Consider the following 19,413-nt stretch of genomic DNA (forward strand, 5'->3'; position numbering starts at 1 on the left):
TTCCCATCTGAACCTGAGCATATATAATCTTGGAGGTTTGGGTCTTCTGGTACCCCTTGTGGGATCCAGAGGAGGACCAGAACCACAGCAGGACTGCAACTGCCACTCTCAAGAAGACTGTGACCATCATCCTCACCAAGAGGTTTTCCTTTCCTTTTACTTTAGACTCAGGGGGACCACGAGGCACTCAGCACAGGGACTAACGAACACCATTCTGTTCATGCCCCAGTGTGCCAGGTTATACTTCTGGGGGTTTTTGTGGGTTAAAACCAATTTTTCTCTGTATCATTGTATTTATTGTAATCTGTCTTGAGTTGGGTTCATTTCTCCCACTGGTTTACAAACCAGCACACACAGGGACAGACAATGTTTTTAATGGGAAGAATCTTACTTGAACAGTAAAATGCTGAAGGCCCCAATGGACCTGGAGTGCAGAAGCTCATCAGTTTTTTCCAGCATTCTGCTTGACTGGTATGAAATCCTGGTGAACTAATTTGCTTGTGGATGAGCACATTTGCTACTTTGTCAAGTAGTAGTAGATTACACCTGCCTCAAGCCAACTAACAGAAAAGGATGCAATAGTAATGGCTAAACATCCCCTGACACCTACTCTGCCTTTTACTTAAAAAAACCAGTTATTTAGTTCACTAGCTTTTGTTCTTTTCAGGTGTAAAACAAATGCTTTCTTATGTCTAGGGCTTTTTGAGTTATGGTGGCTTTTGTCTAAGATATGTCTCTTAGTGAAGGCTTCTCATCAGAAGGTCTAAAAGGATTATTCAAATCTGTCAAATAACTACATACTTGAATGAAATTACATCTGTAGTTGATACTACTTTTTCTCTTTTTTTTCCCTAAAATACACTGTAGAGCACTCAAGATAACAATATATTTATTTCTGAAAATTAACTTTCAACATAGTGTATTTGTCAGCCTTTGATTCCTACATGAACAGTCATTTTAGAAATACCTACACATCTTAAGATACTGACATAGAATAATTTAGAGTTTTATTAAGTTCAAGTTTCGAGCTACTGATTTCTATCAGGCATTCTTAATGTACAGTGTACTCAATATCATGGAAGAGAAGGAAGAACAATACACCTAGAGAGCCTTAAACTTCTAGCATGACCCTTATTACATAAGAAGCAAATGGAGGAAACCTACAGAATTAGACTGAATTTTGAAACTAATTACTCTGAGGAAGCTTACTGACCTCCTACGATTCACTAAGGACTATTCACATGAAAACATTGATCATGTAATTTGAATTAAAATTATTCATCTTTTTGTGAAGAAATCTAGCTACAATAGGATAGGTCATGTTTAACTCTGTTGGAATACTTGCTGAACTGTTACCGATGTTAGTGCAAAACACATTACATTGATAGCTTCCAGTAAATGCAAAATATCCTAAGGAAAGTAATGGTGTTGAGCAGAATAGGGAAGAGCAAGCTGTTTACTCAAGATCCTTTCCATTAAGTAGGCAAGTTGCCAATTTTACCTCCAAAGAGTCAAGGATCCAATATTGTCCTAAAAGCTCAGTGTTTCCAGTTTCTGATGACAGATGAACTAGACATGCTTTCCTCCTGTTAGAAGATAAAACTGTCTTAAAATTTTACAGTAGGTGAAAAGTTCAACCTCACTGTTTTCTATTATTCCTCTCAGATCCAGATTTGACAAAAAACTTGCATGAAAAAAAGCAAAAGTTTGGAAAAAAGATGCTTTTGTAGAATAGTTGTTCCACAAATCTTTTTATCAGGTGTCTCTAAAAGTCACTCATGATGTCTGCATTAGGTACTTAGCATGCCATAAAAGTGAGGTAAGAAAGAAAAAACAGATGGGATACTAGATATATGAAAATATTATTTAACAGTGTATTGAAAGGAAGTCAATCAGTGTGGAAAACATGCTGTTCACTTCCAGACTGCCTGAAGGCCAGTATTTCACTGCAAATGCCATCATGGATGGTAGGAATGGATCAGCTGCAAAAAAGGATTATGGAATAGCTATCCTGTGGCTGGCAGCCCTGCGATACCATCCTTCACAATACTACTCACTTATTCATGATTCTGGGCATCTTAATGAGATCTCATTTCTTAACTTAAATGGTGGCATTGCATTGGCTGTTCTGTCCCCAGGTTAACTGTCACTGAGCAGCCAAGCATGCTCCTTGTGTTGACAGTCAATAGGAACTTGCATGCCCCTACACAAAACCCAGATACTACACTGGCCTTTTTAAATAAAGCTGCACATTCAGTCCTAAATGAGGAAAAGTTGTCAAAACACAGATAAAAGGTGTCATCAAGACAAATGAAGCTATGAGATCGCTACTGAAAGCCATCTGAGAGCCAAGCCAAGGTGCCACTCCAGAAGTACCTAAGAAGAAGCAAGAAGAGATGTCAGCAGTGCCTCCAGACTATGAAAACGTCATGATGGTTCTCCCTGCTGAAGAACTCTCATATTTATGTCCTGCATCAAATTCACTACAGACCTACAGTATCAGATCTATAGACCTGTAGGCTGTGCAGACTTTGTTTTGGTCAGCTCAGTTTAGCACTACGCAGTTCACCTGTCCTAAGCAGGCACTCCTATCTGATTGGAACCTGTGCTCTTCTAGGACAACACTAGTAACTAAACCGTAACAACTGAAATTCATCCTTCTGTTCCTTCTCCATTAGCCATAGTACAGTATTACAACATTTCTCTAAAGCTGCAGTCAGATCTTTTACCTGCATGATCTTGTTTATTTAAATAAATGTCATAATAACAGTAACCAGTACCATGATGCTTGACAGGAGTTTAGAATTACTAATGATGCAACTGATGAATAACAAGAGAAGAAATTCAGGGAACTTCATTAACTTGAGTCTCATTCTCAAAATTGTTTTTATTCCTCTGTAAGAAAGCAATGCCAAAAAAATCACCCATCATTGAAAAGATACAGTAAGAAGTTGCAAATAGTAATGACGTGTTGTAGTTTGGGATTATTATGTAAATTCTCTCCCCTGCCACTTAACTGCCCAGGCCAGCGGTTGACAAAAGAAGTAGTTAACTGGGATCGCTGGGGTGGGGGCAGGTTTGTCTCTTTTGGTTTTTTTTGGATATTCTGCTCAGTCTTGGCTCGGCGGAACGGGGGAGTGGGGGCTCCAAGGAGGCAGGCTGCCCTGCTGGTTACTGCTGGGGTTTTCCCTGGCTGTCTTGCCGCTGCCTACTTCGGATTACTTTTTCCTGCCGTGCTGCTACCTGCCTTGGATTTGCTGCTGGTCGCTCGTACCTTTTCTGCTTCTTGGACGGGGAACACAAGGGGAAAGAGACTGAGTCCATCTGAAAGCCCACTGCTCGTCTGTTTCGCTGGAGAGGGACTGAAACTCACTCTGCAGCCAGCGGGCTGTGACAAGGACACTTAAGTATAACCTTTTCTCCCGGAGGAAAACCTGCTGGGTTTTGTTGTTGTTGTTTTTTTTTTTTTTTTTCCTCTTATGGTGTTGGGGAAGTGGGTTGCACTAGTCTGTTTACATATATATATATATATATAGCAGTTATCCTTCTTGTATTAAAATTCCTTTTCTTAAATTTGATAAAGAGTGGTGTGATTATTGAGGAGGAGGCCCCTCCCCTGCTTGTGGGTAAAACATTTTGGTTTTTCCCCTCAAACCGAGACATTTCTTGGCGCCCAACGTGTGGGGCTTGTAAACAAAGAAGGATAACTGCTATTTTGTGGCACCATGTGGGTCTTGAGCTTAGAGTTCATCAGGACCATCCTGTATAATATATTGGCTTTTTGTTGGTACAAATTCATGCCAAAAGGAGCGGCAGGTTTAAGTCTTATCAACAAATCAATGAGCAAAACTCAAATAGCCGCAATTATTATTGAGTTCTTACTCTGGATTTATGGTGCCATGAATTCGATGCCTTTGGATGTCATGTGGGTGGTGTTCTCCAGGCTGTTTTCCTGCCGCAACCTAAGCTGCTACCTCTGGGGATTCAGTGATAATAGTACGGACCCTTGGGAAGGAACAAAGGGGAATCTCTTCTCCCAACCCTTTGTCCATTCCCCATTCAAGTCTGCTACAACAGCTTTTGAGATGTTTAAATTCTCCCTGGATGCCAGAGATATCTTGCTCTTTATGGTTTTTCTGCAGGGTTGTATCCCTGCAGCTTACAGAATGTTTGAAGGTAGGGCCAGGGTTTTTCCAGAATGCATTCAGAAACCTAGCCCAGTGAAGGGGGAAAAGCGAGAGAATAAAACCCCTGATGCCACAGTGAAGGGAGAAAAGGATGAGGCTAAACCAGGAGGACAGGCCAAGCCTATGGAAGTTGCCCCTATTCAGAAAAGGAAATATAAGACCAAATTAGACCATCCAGCAGACGATGAGGGGGCTGCTGCACCTCCACAGCAAGCAGACCCAGAGCCTGAGATTATCACTGAGTCATTGTCATTTGATAATCTCCGTAGTTTGCGGAAAGACATTGCTCGACACCCGGGTGAGCCCATCCTGACTTGGTTGATCCGAGTTTGGGACCTTATGGGTGAAACCTTACAACTGGATGGTGCTGAAGCCAGGTTTTTGGGGGCTCTGGCCCAGGACGTGGCTATTGAACAGGTGTTCGTGAGGGAATCAAAGCCCCTTTCACTCTGGGCACGACTTCTAACGAGTGTAAGAGAGAAGTTTGTTTATAGAGAAATCCTGCAGGAACATCATATTAGGAAGACTTGGAAGACGATGGAAGAAGGAATTTTACGTCTGAGGGAGATGGCAATGATGGACGTGCTTTTTGGAAGAGGTGGGCAAGCCAATAATGACCCTGACAAGGTCAGATGCACACCACATATGTGGTGGGACCTTTCACGCTCGGGGCCAGCTGAATACACCGATTTCCTGGCATCCATGTATAGGGAAGAGAACCATGAAACAGTGGGCGCAGTAGCAAATAAGCTCCGGATATATGAAAGCATGACCCACAGCCCAATGCAGGCCCGTATTTCTGCTGTAGAGACATTGGTTGAGAGTCTCAAGACGCTGCCTGCAGAGGTAAAAGCGATCAGAGAGGAAATTAGGGAAAGTCTCCAAGTGGCACCAGTGCGAATGAGAACCTCTGAAGTCAGAGCCAGACGCCCCCCAGCCAGAGGAAGTGGACAGACCTCACGAACTGAGATGTGGTACTTCCTGGCCAAACATGGAGAAGACATGGGACGGTGGGATGGGAAACCCACCCGTGCCCTTGCAGCCCGAGTACAAGAACTGAAGGAGAATGGAAGAAGGTCAGTGAGAGTAAGTGCAGTCCCAGTTTCCCACGGGCAAGAATCTGACCCACAGGAGGGCACCTCCCAGGTGTACTCATCGAGAAAAGGTTCTGACCGCTATGACCAGGATCAGTGTTAGAGGGGCCCTGCCTCTAGCCAGGTAGAGGCACGGGACAACCGTGTCTATTGGACTGTGTGGATTCGATGGCCTGGTACATCAGACCCACAAAAGTATAAGGCTTTGGTTGATACTGGCGCTCAATGCACATTAATGCCATCAGGACATGTGGGCTCAGAAACTATTTCTATTTCTGGGGTGACAGGGGGATCTCAAGAGTTGACTGTGCTAGAAGCTGAAGTGAGCTTGACAGGGAGAGATTGGCAGAAACACCCCATTGTGACTGGTCCAGCCGCCCCATGTATCCTGGGCATTGACTACCTCAGGAATGGATATTTTAAGGACCCAAAGGGGCATAGATGGGCTTTTGGAATAGCCACTGTACAGACAGAAGGGATTGAACAATTGAACTCATTGCCAGGTCTCTCAGAAAGTCCTTCTGCTGTTGGACTGTTGAAAGTTGAGGAACAGCAAGTGCCAATTGCCACCACGACAGTGCACCGTCGGCAATACCGAACGAACCGTGATGCTGTGATCCCCATCCATAAGATGATCCGTGAACTGGAGAGCCAAGGGGTGGTCAGCAAAACCCACTCACCCTTCAACAGCCCCATCTGGCCTGTGCATAAGTCTGATGGAGAATGGAGATTGACTGTGGACTATCGTGGCTTGAATGAAGTTACCCCACCGCTGAGTGCCGCTGTGCCGGACATGCTGGAGCTCCAGTATGAACTGGAGTCCAGGGCAGCAAAGTGGTATGCCACTATTGACATTGCTAATGCGTTCTTCTCCATTCCTCTGGCACCAGAGTGCAGGCCACAGTTTGCTTTCACCTGGAGGGGCGTGCAGTACACCTGGAACCGACTACCCCAGGGGTGGAAACACAGTCCCACCATCTGTCATGGACTGATCCAGACTGCACTGGAGAAGGGTGAGGCTCCAGAACACCTGCAATACATTGATGACATCATTGTGTGGGGGGACACAGCAGAAGAGGTTTTTCAGAAAGGAGAGAAAATCATCCAGATCCTTTTGGGAGCTGGCTTTGCCATCAAACGGAGTAAGGTTAAGGGACCAGCCCAAGAGATCCAGTTCCTGGGAGTGAAGTGGCAGGATGGACGCCGTCAGATTCCAACAGAAGTCATCAATAAGATCACAGCAATGTCTCCACCTACCAGCAAAAAGGAAACACAAGCCTTCCTGGGTGCCATAGGGTTCTGGAGGATGCATATCCCAGCATACAGTCAGATCGTAAGCCCTCTCTACTTGGTAACCCGTAAGAAGAATGATTTCCACTGGGGCCCTGAGCAGCAACAAGCCTTTGACCAGATCAAGCATGAGATTGCTCAGGCTGTAGCCCTTGGACCAGTCAGGACAGGACCAGACGTACAGAACATGCTCTACTCCGCCGCCGGGAATAATGGCCTGTCTTGGAGCCTTTGGCAGAAGGTGCCTGGTGAGACTCGAGGCCGACCACTTGGATTCTGGAGCCGAGGCTACAGAGGATCTGAAGCCAACTATACCCCCACAGAGAAAGAGATCCTAGCCGCCTATGAAGGAGTCCAAGCCGCCTCAGAGGTGATTGGCACAGAAGCACAGCTGTTTCTGGCACCTCGACTACCAGTGCTGAAGTGGATGTTGTCAGGACAGGCTGCCTCTACACATCACGCCACTGATGCTACCTGGAGCAAGTGGATTGCCCTGATTACGCAGCGCGCCCGTATAGGAAAATCAAATCGCCCTGGGATCCTGGAAATCATCACAAACTGGCCTGAAGGTGAAAATTTTGGTCTAGCAGATGAAGAGGAAGAGCAGGTGACACGTGCGGAAGAAGCTCCACCATACAATCAATTGCCAAAAGAGGAAATACGCTACGCCCTCTTCACTGATGGCTCCTGTCGCATTGTAGGGACTAATCGCAAATGGAAAGCAGCTGTATGGAGTCCCACACGACAAGTTGCAGAAGCTACTGAAGGAGAAGGTGGGTCGAGTCAGTTTGCAGAGCTTAAAGCCGTGCAGTTGGCCCTGGACATTGCTGAACGAGAGAAATGGCCAAAGCTTTACCTCTACACCGACTCATGGATGGTGGCCAATGCTCTCTGGGGATGGTTAGACCGATGGAAGAAAACCAATTGGAAACGCAGAGGGAAACCCATCTGGGCTGCCGATATATGGCAAGATATTGCCACCCGAGTAGAGAAGCTGATTGTGAGAGTCCGCCACGTAGACGCACACGTGCCCAAAAATCGGGCCAATGAGGAACATCTCAACAACCAACAGGCAGACCGAGCTGCGCAAGTGAAAGTATCACAGACAGATCTGGACTGGCAGCACAAGGGAGAGCTGTTCTTGGCTCGATGGGCCCATGATGCCTCGGGCCATCAGGGCAGAGATGCCACTTATAAATGGGCACGAGACCGAGGGGTGGATTTAACCATGGACATTATCTCTCAGGTTATCCACGACTGTGAGACATGTGCTGCCATTAAGCAGGCTAAGAGAGTGAAGCCCCTGTGGTATGGTGGACGCTGGGATAAGTATAAGTACGGGGAGGCCTGGCAGGTTGACTACATCACACTGCCACAGACCCGCCAAGGCAAGCGCTATGTGCTCACCATGGTGGAAGCAACCACAGGGTGGCTGGAGACACACCCAGTGCCTCACGCCACTGCTCGGAACACCATCCTAGGCCTGGAAAAACAAGTGCTGTGGCGACATGGCACCCCAGAACGAATTGAGTCAGATAATGGAACTCATTTCAAAAACAGCTTAGTTGCTACCTGGGCGAGAGAACATGGCATTGAGTGGGTGTATCATATCCCCTACCATGCACCAGCTGCCGGGAAAGTTGAGCGGTGTAATGGACTGTTGAAAACCACTTTAAAGGCGTTGGGTGGAGGGACTTTCAAACACTGGGATCAACACTTAGCAAAGGCTACATGGCTAGTCAACACTAGAGGCTCTGTCAATCGAGCCGGCCCTGCCCAATCAGAACCCCTTCACACTGTAGATGGAGACAAAGTCCCTGTAATACACCTGAGAGGTATGCTAGGGAAAACAGTCTGGATCAACCCTGCCTCAGGCAAAGGCAAACCCATTCGTGGGGTTGTCTTTGCTCAAGGATCTGGTTCCACCTGGTGGGTGATGCAGGAAGATGGAGAGACACGATGTGTACCTCAAGGGGAACTTATCTCTGGGTAAACGACTCATATTACTGTATTTGTAAACACTTAATTATTTGAAAGAAAATTTAAGTTTAATGTAGAGTATCGGCATGGAAGAGAATTTAGGGGTGGATAATGTTGTAGTTTGGGATTATTATGTAAATTCTCTCCCCTGCCACTTAACTGCCCAGGCCAGCGGTTGACAAAAGAAGTAGTTAACTGGGATCGCTGGGGTGGGGGCAGGTTTGTCTCTTTTGGTTTTTTTTGGATATTCTGCTCAGTCTTGGCTCGGCGGAACGGGGGAGTGGGGGCTCCAAGGAGGCAGGCTGCCCTGCTGGTTACTGCTGGGGTTTTCCCTGGCTGTCTTGCCGCTGCCTACTTCGGATTACTTTTTCCTGCCGTGCTGCTACCTGCCTTGGATTTGCTGCTGGTCGCTCGTACCTTTTCTGCTTCTTGGACGGGGAACACAAGGGGAAAGAGACTGAGTCCATCTGAAAGCCCACTGCTCGTCTGTTTCGCTGGAGAGGGACTGAAACTCACTCTGCAGCCAGCGGGCTGTGACAAGGACACTTAAGTATAACCTTTTCTCCCGGAGGAAAACCTGCTGGGTTTTGTTGTTGTTGTTTTTTTTTTTTTTTTTCCTCTTATGGTGTTGGGGAAGTGGGTTGCACTAGTCTGTTTACATATATATATATATATATAGCAGTTATCCTTCTTGTATTAAAATTCCTTTTCTTAAATTTGATAAAGAGTGGTGTGATTATTGAGGAGGAGGCCCCTCCCCTGCTTGTGGGTAAAACATTTTGGTTTTTCCCCTCAAACCGAGACATGACGCTATTCCATCACAACAATACAAACACATAAATTCTGAATCTGTTCTCTTTTCTGGGTTATGAAATTGCTATTTTAAGCCTACCCAGTCTCTTTCAAGAGTAAATTTTCCATTATTCTTTTCTGTTCTTCCACTCCCCTGAAACTAAAGCTGTGTTTCCTTAGAAACATATAAATCAGCCTGACCAAACAGTGAATTGCAGCTAAGCTGGACAGTTCACATTGTCACGCTACTTTCAAAGCAACTGAATTCTGACCTTCACAATATTTCCAAAACATTCTATAATTAAACATTCAGTGATGAAACCCAAAAGAAGGTGGTGTTTGTTCAACCTTTCTAAAACACAGATGCACAGACCTACAGAATCTCCATGAGAAGCTGGAATGGCATACCTGAATGATGCTCTATGTGGTACACTAAGAGAGTAGCTGAAGGAAAGCAAGTAAGAAGGGAACAAAAAATACTTCTAGGAAAGGCTCCTTTTTATGCCAACTTCTTCACCCTGCAAATTATGTCAGCACCGGGGACTGCTGTTATTGCAGCCACACCTAAGATACAAGCGGACTGGGCCTGTTTTGTTGTTTCTTAAACATTCGTGGAAGTATTACTGAATCCTTAGAAATACCAGAGGGAAAAAAGCTGACTGAATTGTAACAACCTACAATAAATATTTTTCATATGATTCTGCAGTTCATAAACAAAATACCACCACCTGCACGAACTGTGTTCACATATAAATAAACATATTTCTCAAGTCTACAGAAGTTCACCTTTGATGACTGCATGTCAAGCAGAAATGTTGCTTCCACAGAATGATAAATTCTATGGGTTATATTCCTGTGGAACTTACCCAAAATCTGAAATTCCCGCACATATTTTTGGTTCATGTTCTGGGTAACTACCACCAGAGTTTTAAAGGCCTCTTGTATACAATGGTCTAAAACTCCAAAGCACTTCTACAAATCCCCCTTTCCATGACTTAGGGGATTGGAAAGCTATAAAAGTTGAAAAGAAACAAAACCAGCATGAAACATTTAGTGCTAACCATCCAAATTTCCATGACAACGGCTTCAGTGGGTCTACCTCATTGGTACTACAGTAGCAGACCAATGGTTCAGTAAATATAGAGAGGCAGCTGTTAAGAACTAGGACAATACTGAGGTACAGAGCTCCTTGAAATAAATACACAAACCCCCCAAAATGTTTGATTGAAAAAGAGCTGTTTAGTTTAGCTCAGCTTTGCCATTTTCATTAGCTGGGAGTATGCCTGTGTAACTAGGCACAAGCAGTCTCTTCTCCCTAAACCTGCAATTTCACAGAATATCTGTACCTGAAAATCCTGTTTGGGTGCTGCATATTCAAGATTCCCCCTGGAAAAAAACCTGTGTTTTTGATTATAGTGATGGCGATGTAAAGGTATAAAGAGAAATATTCACATGTCCAAAGCCAGCAACTTTTGAATTGGGAAGAATACTTCATCATGAATAATTTTGTTTTGTTTTTAAAATGTGACCATCAACATGTGCTTACATGCACACTGACCTGAGAATGGACTACAATAAACGTTTTTACTCTCTTCAGTTAGTGACAGACAGAAGTCTAGTCAACAGAAATTTCGGATAATCTCAGGCCCGAAATTCTCACTAAGCAGTAAACAAAAGGCTAACATTCCAATAAAACAAAATTCCTCTGATGGACCCCATTTTTTGTATCAGGGCCATCCACTCTAAAGCTGTTTATATGCTGTATGTCCTGCTTCTCTAACTGGATTCTCAAGTATAACATAGGTATGACTACAGCATGATTTTATTTTGAACCAGAAATGGGTTTGAGTGGATTCTCCCAATCCACTTGTGTGACAGACTGCATTGTGGAGCTGTCTTCAAGCACTAGAATTGTCATCCATTTAAATAGAACTAAACTCTAACCTTCATTTTCTGATGCATTTCACTGCAAACAGGCATTTGGTTCATGGCAGCAAATTAGGGCCAGTTCAAAGTAAAAATTGGTTCCCTGGGTGAGAAACAACACCTGTCCTCAGCATCAGCAGTTCCCCTTGAACAACCTGATGCTGTATGTCGCTTATGAATGTGGATGCAACTTACAGGGGATTTCACCCAGGCTAATAACTGCAGATTTCAGACACCTAGCCAGCTAATCTGTGTGAAGGTCAAAAAACTACAGGATCCCAGCTTATGGGGAAGAAAACTGGAATACTTTATTGAACACTTGACCACTTTTTAAGGTTTCAGGGAGACATATGCTAATAGGTAGGAAGGGTTATGGTAATTTCAAGAATTTATGGAGGGAAGATAGCAGGGGATTACAACATGTCTGATAACATTCATTCTAGACTCTTTTCTTATGCTAAGGCACGAAACAGCTCAAGTTGAGCATTACCAAGCCTCCTCTGTTCTTGGTGATGGATTTTCTCTCAGCCTTTGTTGACCAAGGTTTGCTGTTTAAGATTTCTAGCTCTTTTTGCTGTAAACTGGATTTCAGATTCCTACAAATCTGAGAATACTGGCCTGGCCTTTTGGGAACTTGGAGGCAGGCACAAGAGAAAAGAGGGGGCAGAAACCCTGTTGTTATGCTCTAGCCCACTGCAACAGGGTAAAGGTGCCTGAACCTCCCTCTTGCTTCTCACTAAGCAAATCGTGCCTTCCAGAAAGGTCCTACTTTAAAACTTTCCTATTAAAATTTTGTACTTTTGCATTAATTCATATCAGGATTTGTTATTATAACTTGATTAAAAAGTAAGGATAACTGAAAACAATTCAGACAACTCAGTAATAAAACCACACACAGTAGCTAATGTCATTCCTTGCCTCAGCTTCTGCTCTTTGAGTTCCAGCTGCCCTTTCCAGCTCTATTGCCTCACCTCCCCATACAAACTAGTATTTCTTGACAGATTTTGTATATCCTTATTGATACATAAAATACTAACAAAATGGAAGCTGAGACTTTTTTACTCTCAGTCATTGCCACCCATACGTATTTCAGCTTGAACAGGTGAGCAGTAAAGGTTTCTAATGTAAAAAAAAAATAGCCAAGCTATAATTCAATTAACAGTGGGTTTTTTTGAGGATTTAGTCTTAAGTCATTTGTCAATCTCTGTACACCATACACAACTGAGCTTCTTCAACTCAAAGAAGTCTTTTGAATATTTTTATTTTAAAATATTTAAAACATTTATTAGTTTGCACAGTAAAAAAGTCTCAACATCCCTTTAACAGCAGAGGTTTCTCAGAAATGCTGCAGCTTCTATATTGAGCACAATGGAAATTACAAATTTTTCTGCAGTTCTGTAATTTGATCTCTGAAGAAAGATGTGCTTTGCTTGACTTTTCCCTAAAGATATTTCTACTTAGGGAATCCAGAGCCAAACTGCTGCTTTTGTGTACTCAGAAACATCTCTAGTGCATGTAAAAGACTGTTTCATTGCAGTAGCCTTTCAAAAAAGCAGGATATGATGTGAAACTGAAATTTAGATTATCAAATGTAAAGCAAATAAAGTTAGACTGTGGTGCTGCAGACACATGTATATATATAGCAAAAAATCCAGAAAAAACCCTTTAGCTGTACTGTCCATCTCTGACAGGACCTGGATTTTAACCTGATCCTGCAGGATTTACTGGTATTTTCCCTACTGGTTGGGCCAAAACATGTTAACCACATGAAGACAGCTAGCACCAATTTCCAAAGAGCTTTTCAGCAAAGGAAAGCAAACAGTTTTTGACCAGAGGCTGAAAGTTCTGTTTTGAATTGCAGAGAGCAGAACCTGTACAAAAGAGCAAGCTCAGCTACCTTATCGGGCTTGGCTTCTTAAATCTGAAGGTCAACATGCACCTGAAAGAAGATACTCATGAGAAATTAATTCAGAAAGGCATAAATGATTCAAGAGAAAAGCCTTGGTAAATTGCAATCTACATGGCCTGGAATTTCTCCATGCAATGCTCTACTCCTTACTAAGCACCCCGAATGTACCTTACAAATGCAGAGGACACTGCCCTACTATACCTGTCCGCCCACAAAGAAGCTGTGTGAGCCAGACTGTATTCTGACCCTCTCCTGCCAAACAGGGAACATCTAAGCAGAGCAGGTGCAGTTCAGGCCTGGCATGCAGAAAAAGAAATGGAAGGATGGTGAAAAAAGTGAACAGCTCCAAAGGGAACTTAACTGCTGAGTAACAGAAGGGTTTTACCACAGGACTGACTTAATTTCAAATGCTGAGTGCATATTCCTCAGTCATCACCAGGCCCCCGCAGGGGAAGGTGGTGAGTGACTGGCATACAGAAAACAGTACACTTAAACTGCTTGGCATTTTGTGATAATCTGCATTTATCTGAAAGCTGTCCATTGGTAACAACATTTCACCCCAACATAAACTGACCTAGAGAATCACACTGAGCAGCAATGTAGTGTTCTCTGACAGAGGCATTATGCAAACTTGGGCACCAAAACCGAGCTCTGGCAGAAATCTGCACTTTCTCTTTGCTGTATTGCTGGCATCCAGCCTGGGAGACAAGTGAGGGTCTGTCCCTTCAACCCTACCCACAGCATCCATGTCTTCAACGAGATTCTTCCACAAATGAAACTGCAGAATTTGAGCCTTCCCCCCTCAGTGATTCCCAACTCTTTCCTGGTGCTAGCTCTTTATTAACACCTTGATTCTTGATACAGTGTCCAAGTTTCAAATTTCTTTACAAAAAGGACTATCAGGGTAAACGTACTAACACAGACGAGGGTTGTACCCCATAGGATACCGCCACCATTTATTCACCTACCCAAATAATTTGTCATCATATGAGTAATATGGGCTTAAAAGTAAAATAGGTTTAAAAACATCTAAGTTTTTTGTCTTTAGCCAGTGTTAAAATGCCTGGTTATGAAGGCTCCTTAAGAGACCAAACCTTGATTTATTTGGCATAAATGTAAGTCATTCACTAAAGGACTAAAGATGTCCAAAAGTCTTTGCTAGGAGCTCTGGTGAATAAAGCAAAGAGGCATATGACTTTAGCCAGAGAAAAACATTCTCATAAATAAGTCTGATACACCCCAAAACTGACCAGCAAAAAAGCCAACAACATCCATTCAGAACAGTCTTTAAAAGGAAAGCAGGAGGTGATTTCTTGGCCCTCTTGATTTTCAGTCTCCCACTCCATTTCATTCTCTTGCAGAAGGGAAATTAATTTCATTTATAGCTTCTGACCTAAACTAAGTAAAGTGTATTGTTACTCCCATTCATGCTCCCGCAGAGGTCTACTAGGCACTCTGTTATACAGCAAATAGTAGGAATAATGGCAAAACATCAGCAATATCAATTCTAACACAATATGTAAAGCTATATTAGGATTATAAGAAATATAAGTGGTATTTCCAATATTTTTATAATTACTTCTTCAGTAGTGTTTCATGGCACAAATCAAGTAACCAAGCCCTGCTGTGCTGAATAGCATAGAAACTTTCTTTGTGAACTTGAGTGCTTCTCAAACTGAATAAAGCTCACAGGCCATTCCAACTCAGCTATCCTTGGTGAAAAAAATGAACAAAAACTTACTTCTTGTTTTGCTATTGGGAATTTCAGAACATCTATTGTGAATACACCCTAAAATCTGATTTTCATAGCAGAAATCCACATTATCAGCTTCTCAACCCAAGGTCCAAGATTAGTCAAGCCAGCTGCAGACAGCTACACTGCAAACCCACCCTTTTCTGCCAGTGCTGGTGGCACATTCTTGGAGGTTCCTCAGGCCATTGCTCTCAGTTCCCCTCAGGAGGGAACTGGGAGTGTCTCCTTCCCACCTACTGTCCTGCAGATTTTAGGCAGCTGACCAGGGTGGATATATCCCTACCAGTAAAACCATAATAGAAGAAACCTTGATTCAATAATGTAACCTTGCTTTGCATTTTACCTTAGTTATTTTCTATACTGGTTCCTTGTTGGCTTCTAATCCTTTAGACAAAACAACCTGAAGCAAAACACAGCCGTTAAACTATACATTGTACTCTTTTCGTTTATCTAGAAAGACACACTGTGTATAAGTTGCATTACTAGCTGAAAATCTGAGGACACATTTACTCAAATTCTCTATTGATACAATTTATTATGCTAAGAACTGTTTCTATTTCTTCAGCATCGAATTTTTTAACTGTGGTTTCAGTCAAGTTGCTTCTGAATAGTAACTTGCATTATAAAATTAAGTAATTTGTAAACCACTAATACTAATCTTTTTTTAAAAAAACTAAAGCAGTATTAAATATGATGAAAACAGAAATAAAATTACTCTTAACACTTATAACTATTATCTCCTACTAATGAATTAATGATGTGCAAGTTCACCACGAATCTAAAAATCTACATCTTATCTTTTTTTTTTGAAACTGAAAGCTTTGGTATTTTTTGACTCCACAATAATTACTTTTCTTTTAGTAACAGTTACTTCAGTGATCTATGCTGAATATAAATAGTCTTTGTGTATCTGCAAGCATGACTGTACTTTCTACTCACAACAGTGCAAACTTAGTATACACTTTCAGGCAACTGCTTTTAGGTGCTTAATCAAAGATTTCCCTTAAGTCAGTTGTCTGACTTTGTATTAAACTGTGCAAGAAAAACAGGTATAACTATTATTTTTATTTTAAATATTTTTAGGAGACTAAACCAAGTCATTACTTTAGAATTATCTGCAGAGTCACCATTCAGTCTTTTAGCCAGCATCCTTAAGGCCAATGGGGGCAACACCCGCCCATGTAATACTCAAGCAGGGCTTTATCCACCAGCCCAGAATGGGCCCCATGACCCAGCCTGGCAGCCCTGCAAAACTCATCCCCAAGGAGCCTGCATGTAGACAGGAGACAAGCTGGGGAAAACTGGATGTAAAAATCTGTAACAAAGACATATTAAAAGGTAATGTCTATACAAACACTAGGGACCAATTTTATAGCACATGGGGGTACATTACTTCACATGTAACTATCTGCAGGCCTGGGGACTTGCACGGTGAGACTAAACACTGACATTACTTAAAGGGTTATTCATTTTTAAGAAACAGATGCAAGGGGGCAGCTTTGTTTTGAGGGGGTCAGTTTCCTCCCCACCCCATCCCACAGTCAACCCGGATTTTGGAAGGGGCCACCGTCTTACAAAAACTGGAAAGGATTACATTTGTGTTGAAAGCCCACAGCAGTAGTTCCTACATTTTTACTGTTCAGATTTTGGCAGGCAGGAAAGCTTTCTCTGTTAGCAAGCCTCATTTTATATTTCTAAGTACGCTGCTTTGCTTTTCCTCTCAAATTAGTGCTGACAATTAACGGCCATTAAAAGAATAAAACTAAACACTTGTGAGGAACCAGCATTGAAGTAATTAGTTCTGAAAGCCCAGAAAGCACTCCTGAAAGCAGTCATAGGTGTGTTTCTGCAAGAGCTTCTGTTTCCCTAAAAATGCAGCCAACTCCCTGTGCTACAAGTTCTGACTGCCTCCAAGACTAACTCCTCTCTGCCCAGCTGCTTTGTCCAGTTGACAAGAGAACAAGGAGGGGGAAATGGGCCACCCCGTGGTGGCATCCTTGAGGTATGTACTCAATGGCATCACACATCTTTTGACAGCAGACACCTGTACAGGAGACTGGCACATTTATAAGACTCGACACAGAACATTCCCTCAGATAACATGTCAAATCAGGTTTTATGTCATGCACAAGACAGAGCCAGAGTGATGACAAGAGAGTAACTACTTTAACAACAGCTACTTTGACAGCTGTTTAAACAGAGAAAAAAAGACAAGTGGAAAGAAGAAGATTTTCCAGGGTATGTCTAAAATTCAGCAGACTCCTTTCAAGATAGAATAGAGGAAATCTTTCTATCTGAGATTCTGAAGAAAGGCTACACAGTCACAAATCAGGCATTTCCTCTTACTATCTTCAGTCTAGCAGTATTATGATAAAGTGTTTTTTCCCTATCTAATTCCTCCAAGGAACCCCCAGGTCTCTCTGGTCAACATAGTGCTTCACACACTTGTCCTCTTCTACACTTTCTATTGTGACAGAATATCATTTACAGCTTATTTTAAATTTAAAGTGACTGTTACTTTGAATTTTTTTTTAAACATCAGTTCAAAACTATATTCAAGATTTCTTCAACCATCTCTGCTGCTTTGCATCCATACGTAGTTTCACAGTTACGGTACAAAGTCCTACTGAAGCCCTAGACACACAGGTGAAGAACCCAACACGACACATGCGTTGTCATACAAGTATGTCTCCCACTAAAAGATAACTTATTCTTCTTCATAAATTCAGAGTATGACGAAAACCACGAAAAAAGTCCAAAACAAACAGTGGGAGTGCTGTTGCACATCCTCCAGAGTACACAAGTAGCGTTAGACTTCAACAGGCAGCAAGATCAGGCCTTCTGTGCCGTTTTAGTTACAGCTCTCCCCTTTTGTAGATCCGCAATAAGGTAGAACTAGTCGGTCAGACCCGCAGCTTCGTTTCTAACCCCTCAACCAAAGCCACATCTGATAGCAGTTTGATTTCACTGTTCACTTTCAGTGCTTCTCCTTTTCCCTGACTGATCATTGCAGCAGGGCTCTGTTCCCTTCTCAGAGATGATTGACTTGCCTTGAAATTACACGCGAACATCTGCAAACTCATAAGACTGGACTTTACTTCCCGAGCTCGGACGGCGGCGGGCGCCGCGCCGCCTACCTTGGCCACCCAGCTGAACAATGGTGACATCCTACGGGCTCCGGCGATTCCCGGCTCCGGCCGCTCCTCTCCGCCGCTCCCGCCGCCTCATGGGCCGGGAGGGGAGCCAGCCAGCCAGCTCGCCCGGCCTCCCAAAGGCTCCCCGCGGCCCCCACCGAGCACCAGCCGGCGGGACTGCGAGCTCGCCGCGCCGGGGACGCTGCCCGTGGCGGCGCCAGCTGAGCCGCGGTACTGCGGCGCGGGAAGGGAAGCAAAGGAAAGGAAGGGCCGGGGCCGGGACCGGGGCCGCGTCCCGCCCCCGCCGCGCTCCGCCTCCGCCGGGGCACTCATTCCCGGCGGGCGGGAAGGGAGCGGGCTCGGGAAGGGAGTGGGCTCGCCCTCCGGCAGCGCGCCCGGGAACGCAGACAACCGCCCGCGGCCGCGACGCCTTGTCTGTCCACGTAATTCAGCCCTGACGACAGGATTCGTAACTAAAACTTTCTGGGAACATCCTGGCATCGAAGTCATGCCTAACATTAAAGGATCGCGCAAAAAATCATCTTAAACCACTGTGAAATGCTGCTCTTCCAGTCAGGCTCGTCATTCGTGTTAGCTAATGGCATTTGACATCATACACTAGCAGCTCTACTTCCAGAAATCAGACCGTCGTAGAAAATTAAAACACTTGTACGACAGATGCCTGTTTCCAGCACGCCAAGGGATGTTACTTGCCACTCAGCCGGGAAAGGTATTCGTTCCCCTTGTTGCTCCAGCTGAACTGCCTGTGAACGCACTGCCCTACTCAGTGGCTGTAGGGCTGCCTTCAAACAAGTAATTTTCCTCAGTTTGGAGGAAGGGCACAGAAGAAGGAAAGAAAAAAAAGGTTTGAATTTCACAGGATATAATCCACTGGGCCCAAAACAAAAAGCCCTTTATTTTCCACCTCCTCATAGAAACAATATGAAGAACTAGATTTGCAAAATTGTAACAGGAAAGCATACATTCTGTTCTGTACTTCTTCCCAATAAAATTCAGCTGCTCAAAGTTAGATGCTGAAGTGCCAAATGCAACTCTTTGCTTGGCCCAAAGACACTCTCAACCAAGACAGCTACTCTGCTGGGAGAGTGCCCTGCATATACTTGCACACTTAGAGCCAACAGAATCATCTTGGGGTTTAGAGCTGACACTGCTCCGCTCATCTGTTATTAAATGAAAACAGGAGGAAAAGAGGGACATCGATACATGTGGGCTGGGGAGAAGCAGAGCCAATCTCACAGCTCACTGAGGCAGAAAAGGCGGTTTTGGTCCCTGCCCCAGGCTGCGTGATCCTGCAGCCCTGGGTTTGGTACAAACAAAGCAAACAAGG

General features: G+C 43.8%; 1 protein-coding gene across 6 annotated transcripts in view; it reads right to left on the reverse strand.

Moving 5' to 3' along the window:
- TBC1D1 (TBC1 domain family member 1) overlaps nucleotides 1-19,413 on the reverse strand; it is a 111,055-nt gene that overhangs the window by 62,525 nt on the left and 29,117 nt on the right. Inside the window, exon 1 of one of the 6 annotated variants that reach the window (XM_071556653.1) lies at nucleotides 18,069-18,291. The exons of the other annotated variants lie outside the window; for them this stretch is intronic. Coding sequence (XP_071412754.1) covers nucleotides 18,069-18,098 — 30 coding nt within the window. The 5' untranslated portion in view covers nucleotides 18,099-18,291. Of the gene's footprint in view, nucleotides 1-18,068; nucleotides 18,292-19,413 lie in introns of those variants that run through there. 6 annotated transcript variants of the gene reach the window in all.

The sequence above is a fragment of the Pithys albifrons genome, chromosome 5, assembly GCF_047495875.1.
Source record: "Pithys albifrons albifrons isolate INPA30051 chromosome 5, PitAlb_v1, whole genome shotgun sequence".
Taxonomy (NCBI): domain Eukaryota; kingdom Metazoa; phylum Chordata; class Aves; order Passeriformes; family Thamnophilidae; genus Pithys; species Pithys albifrons.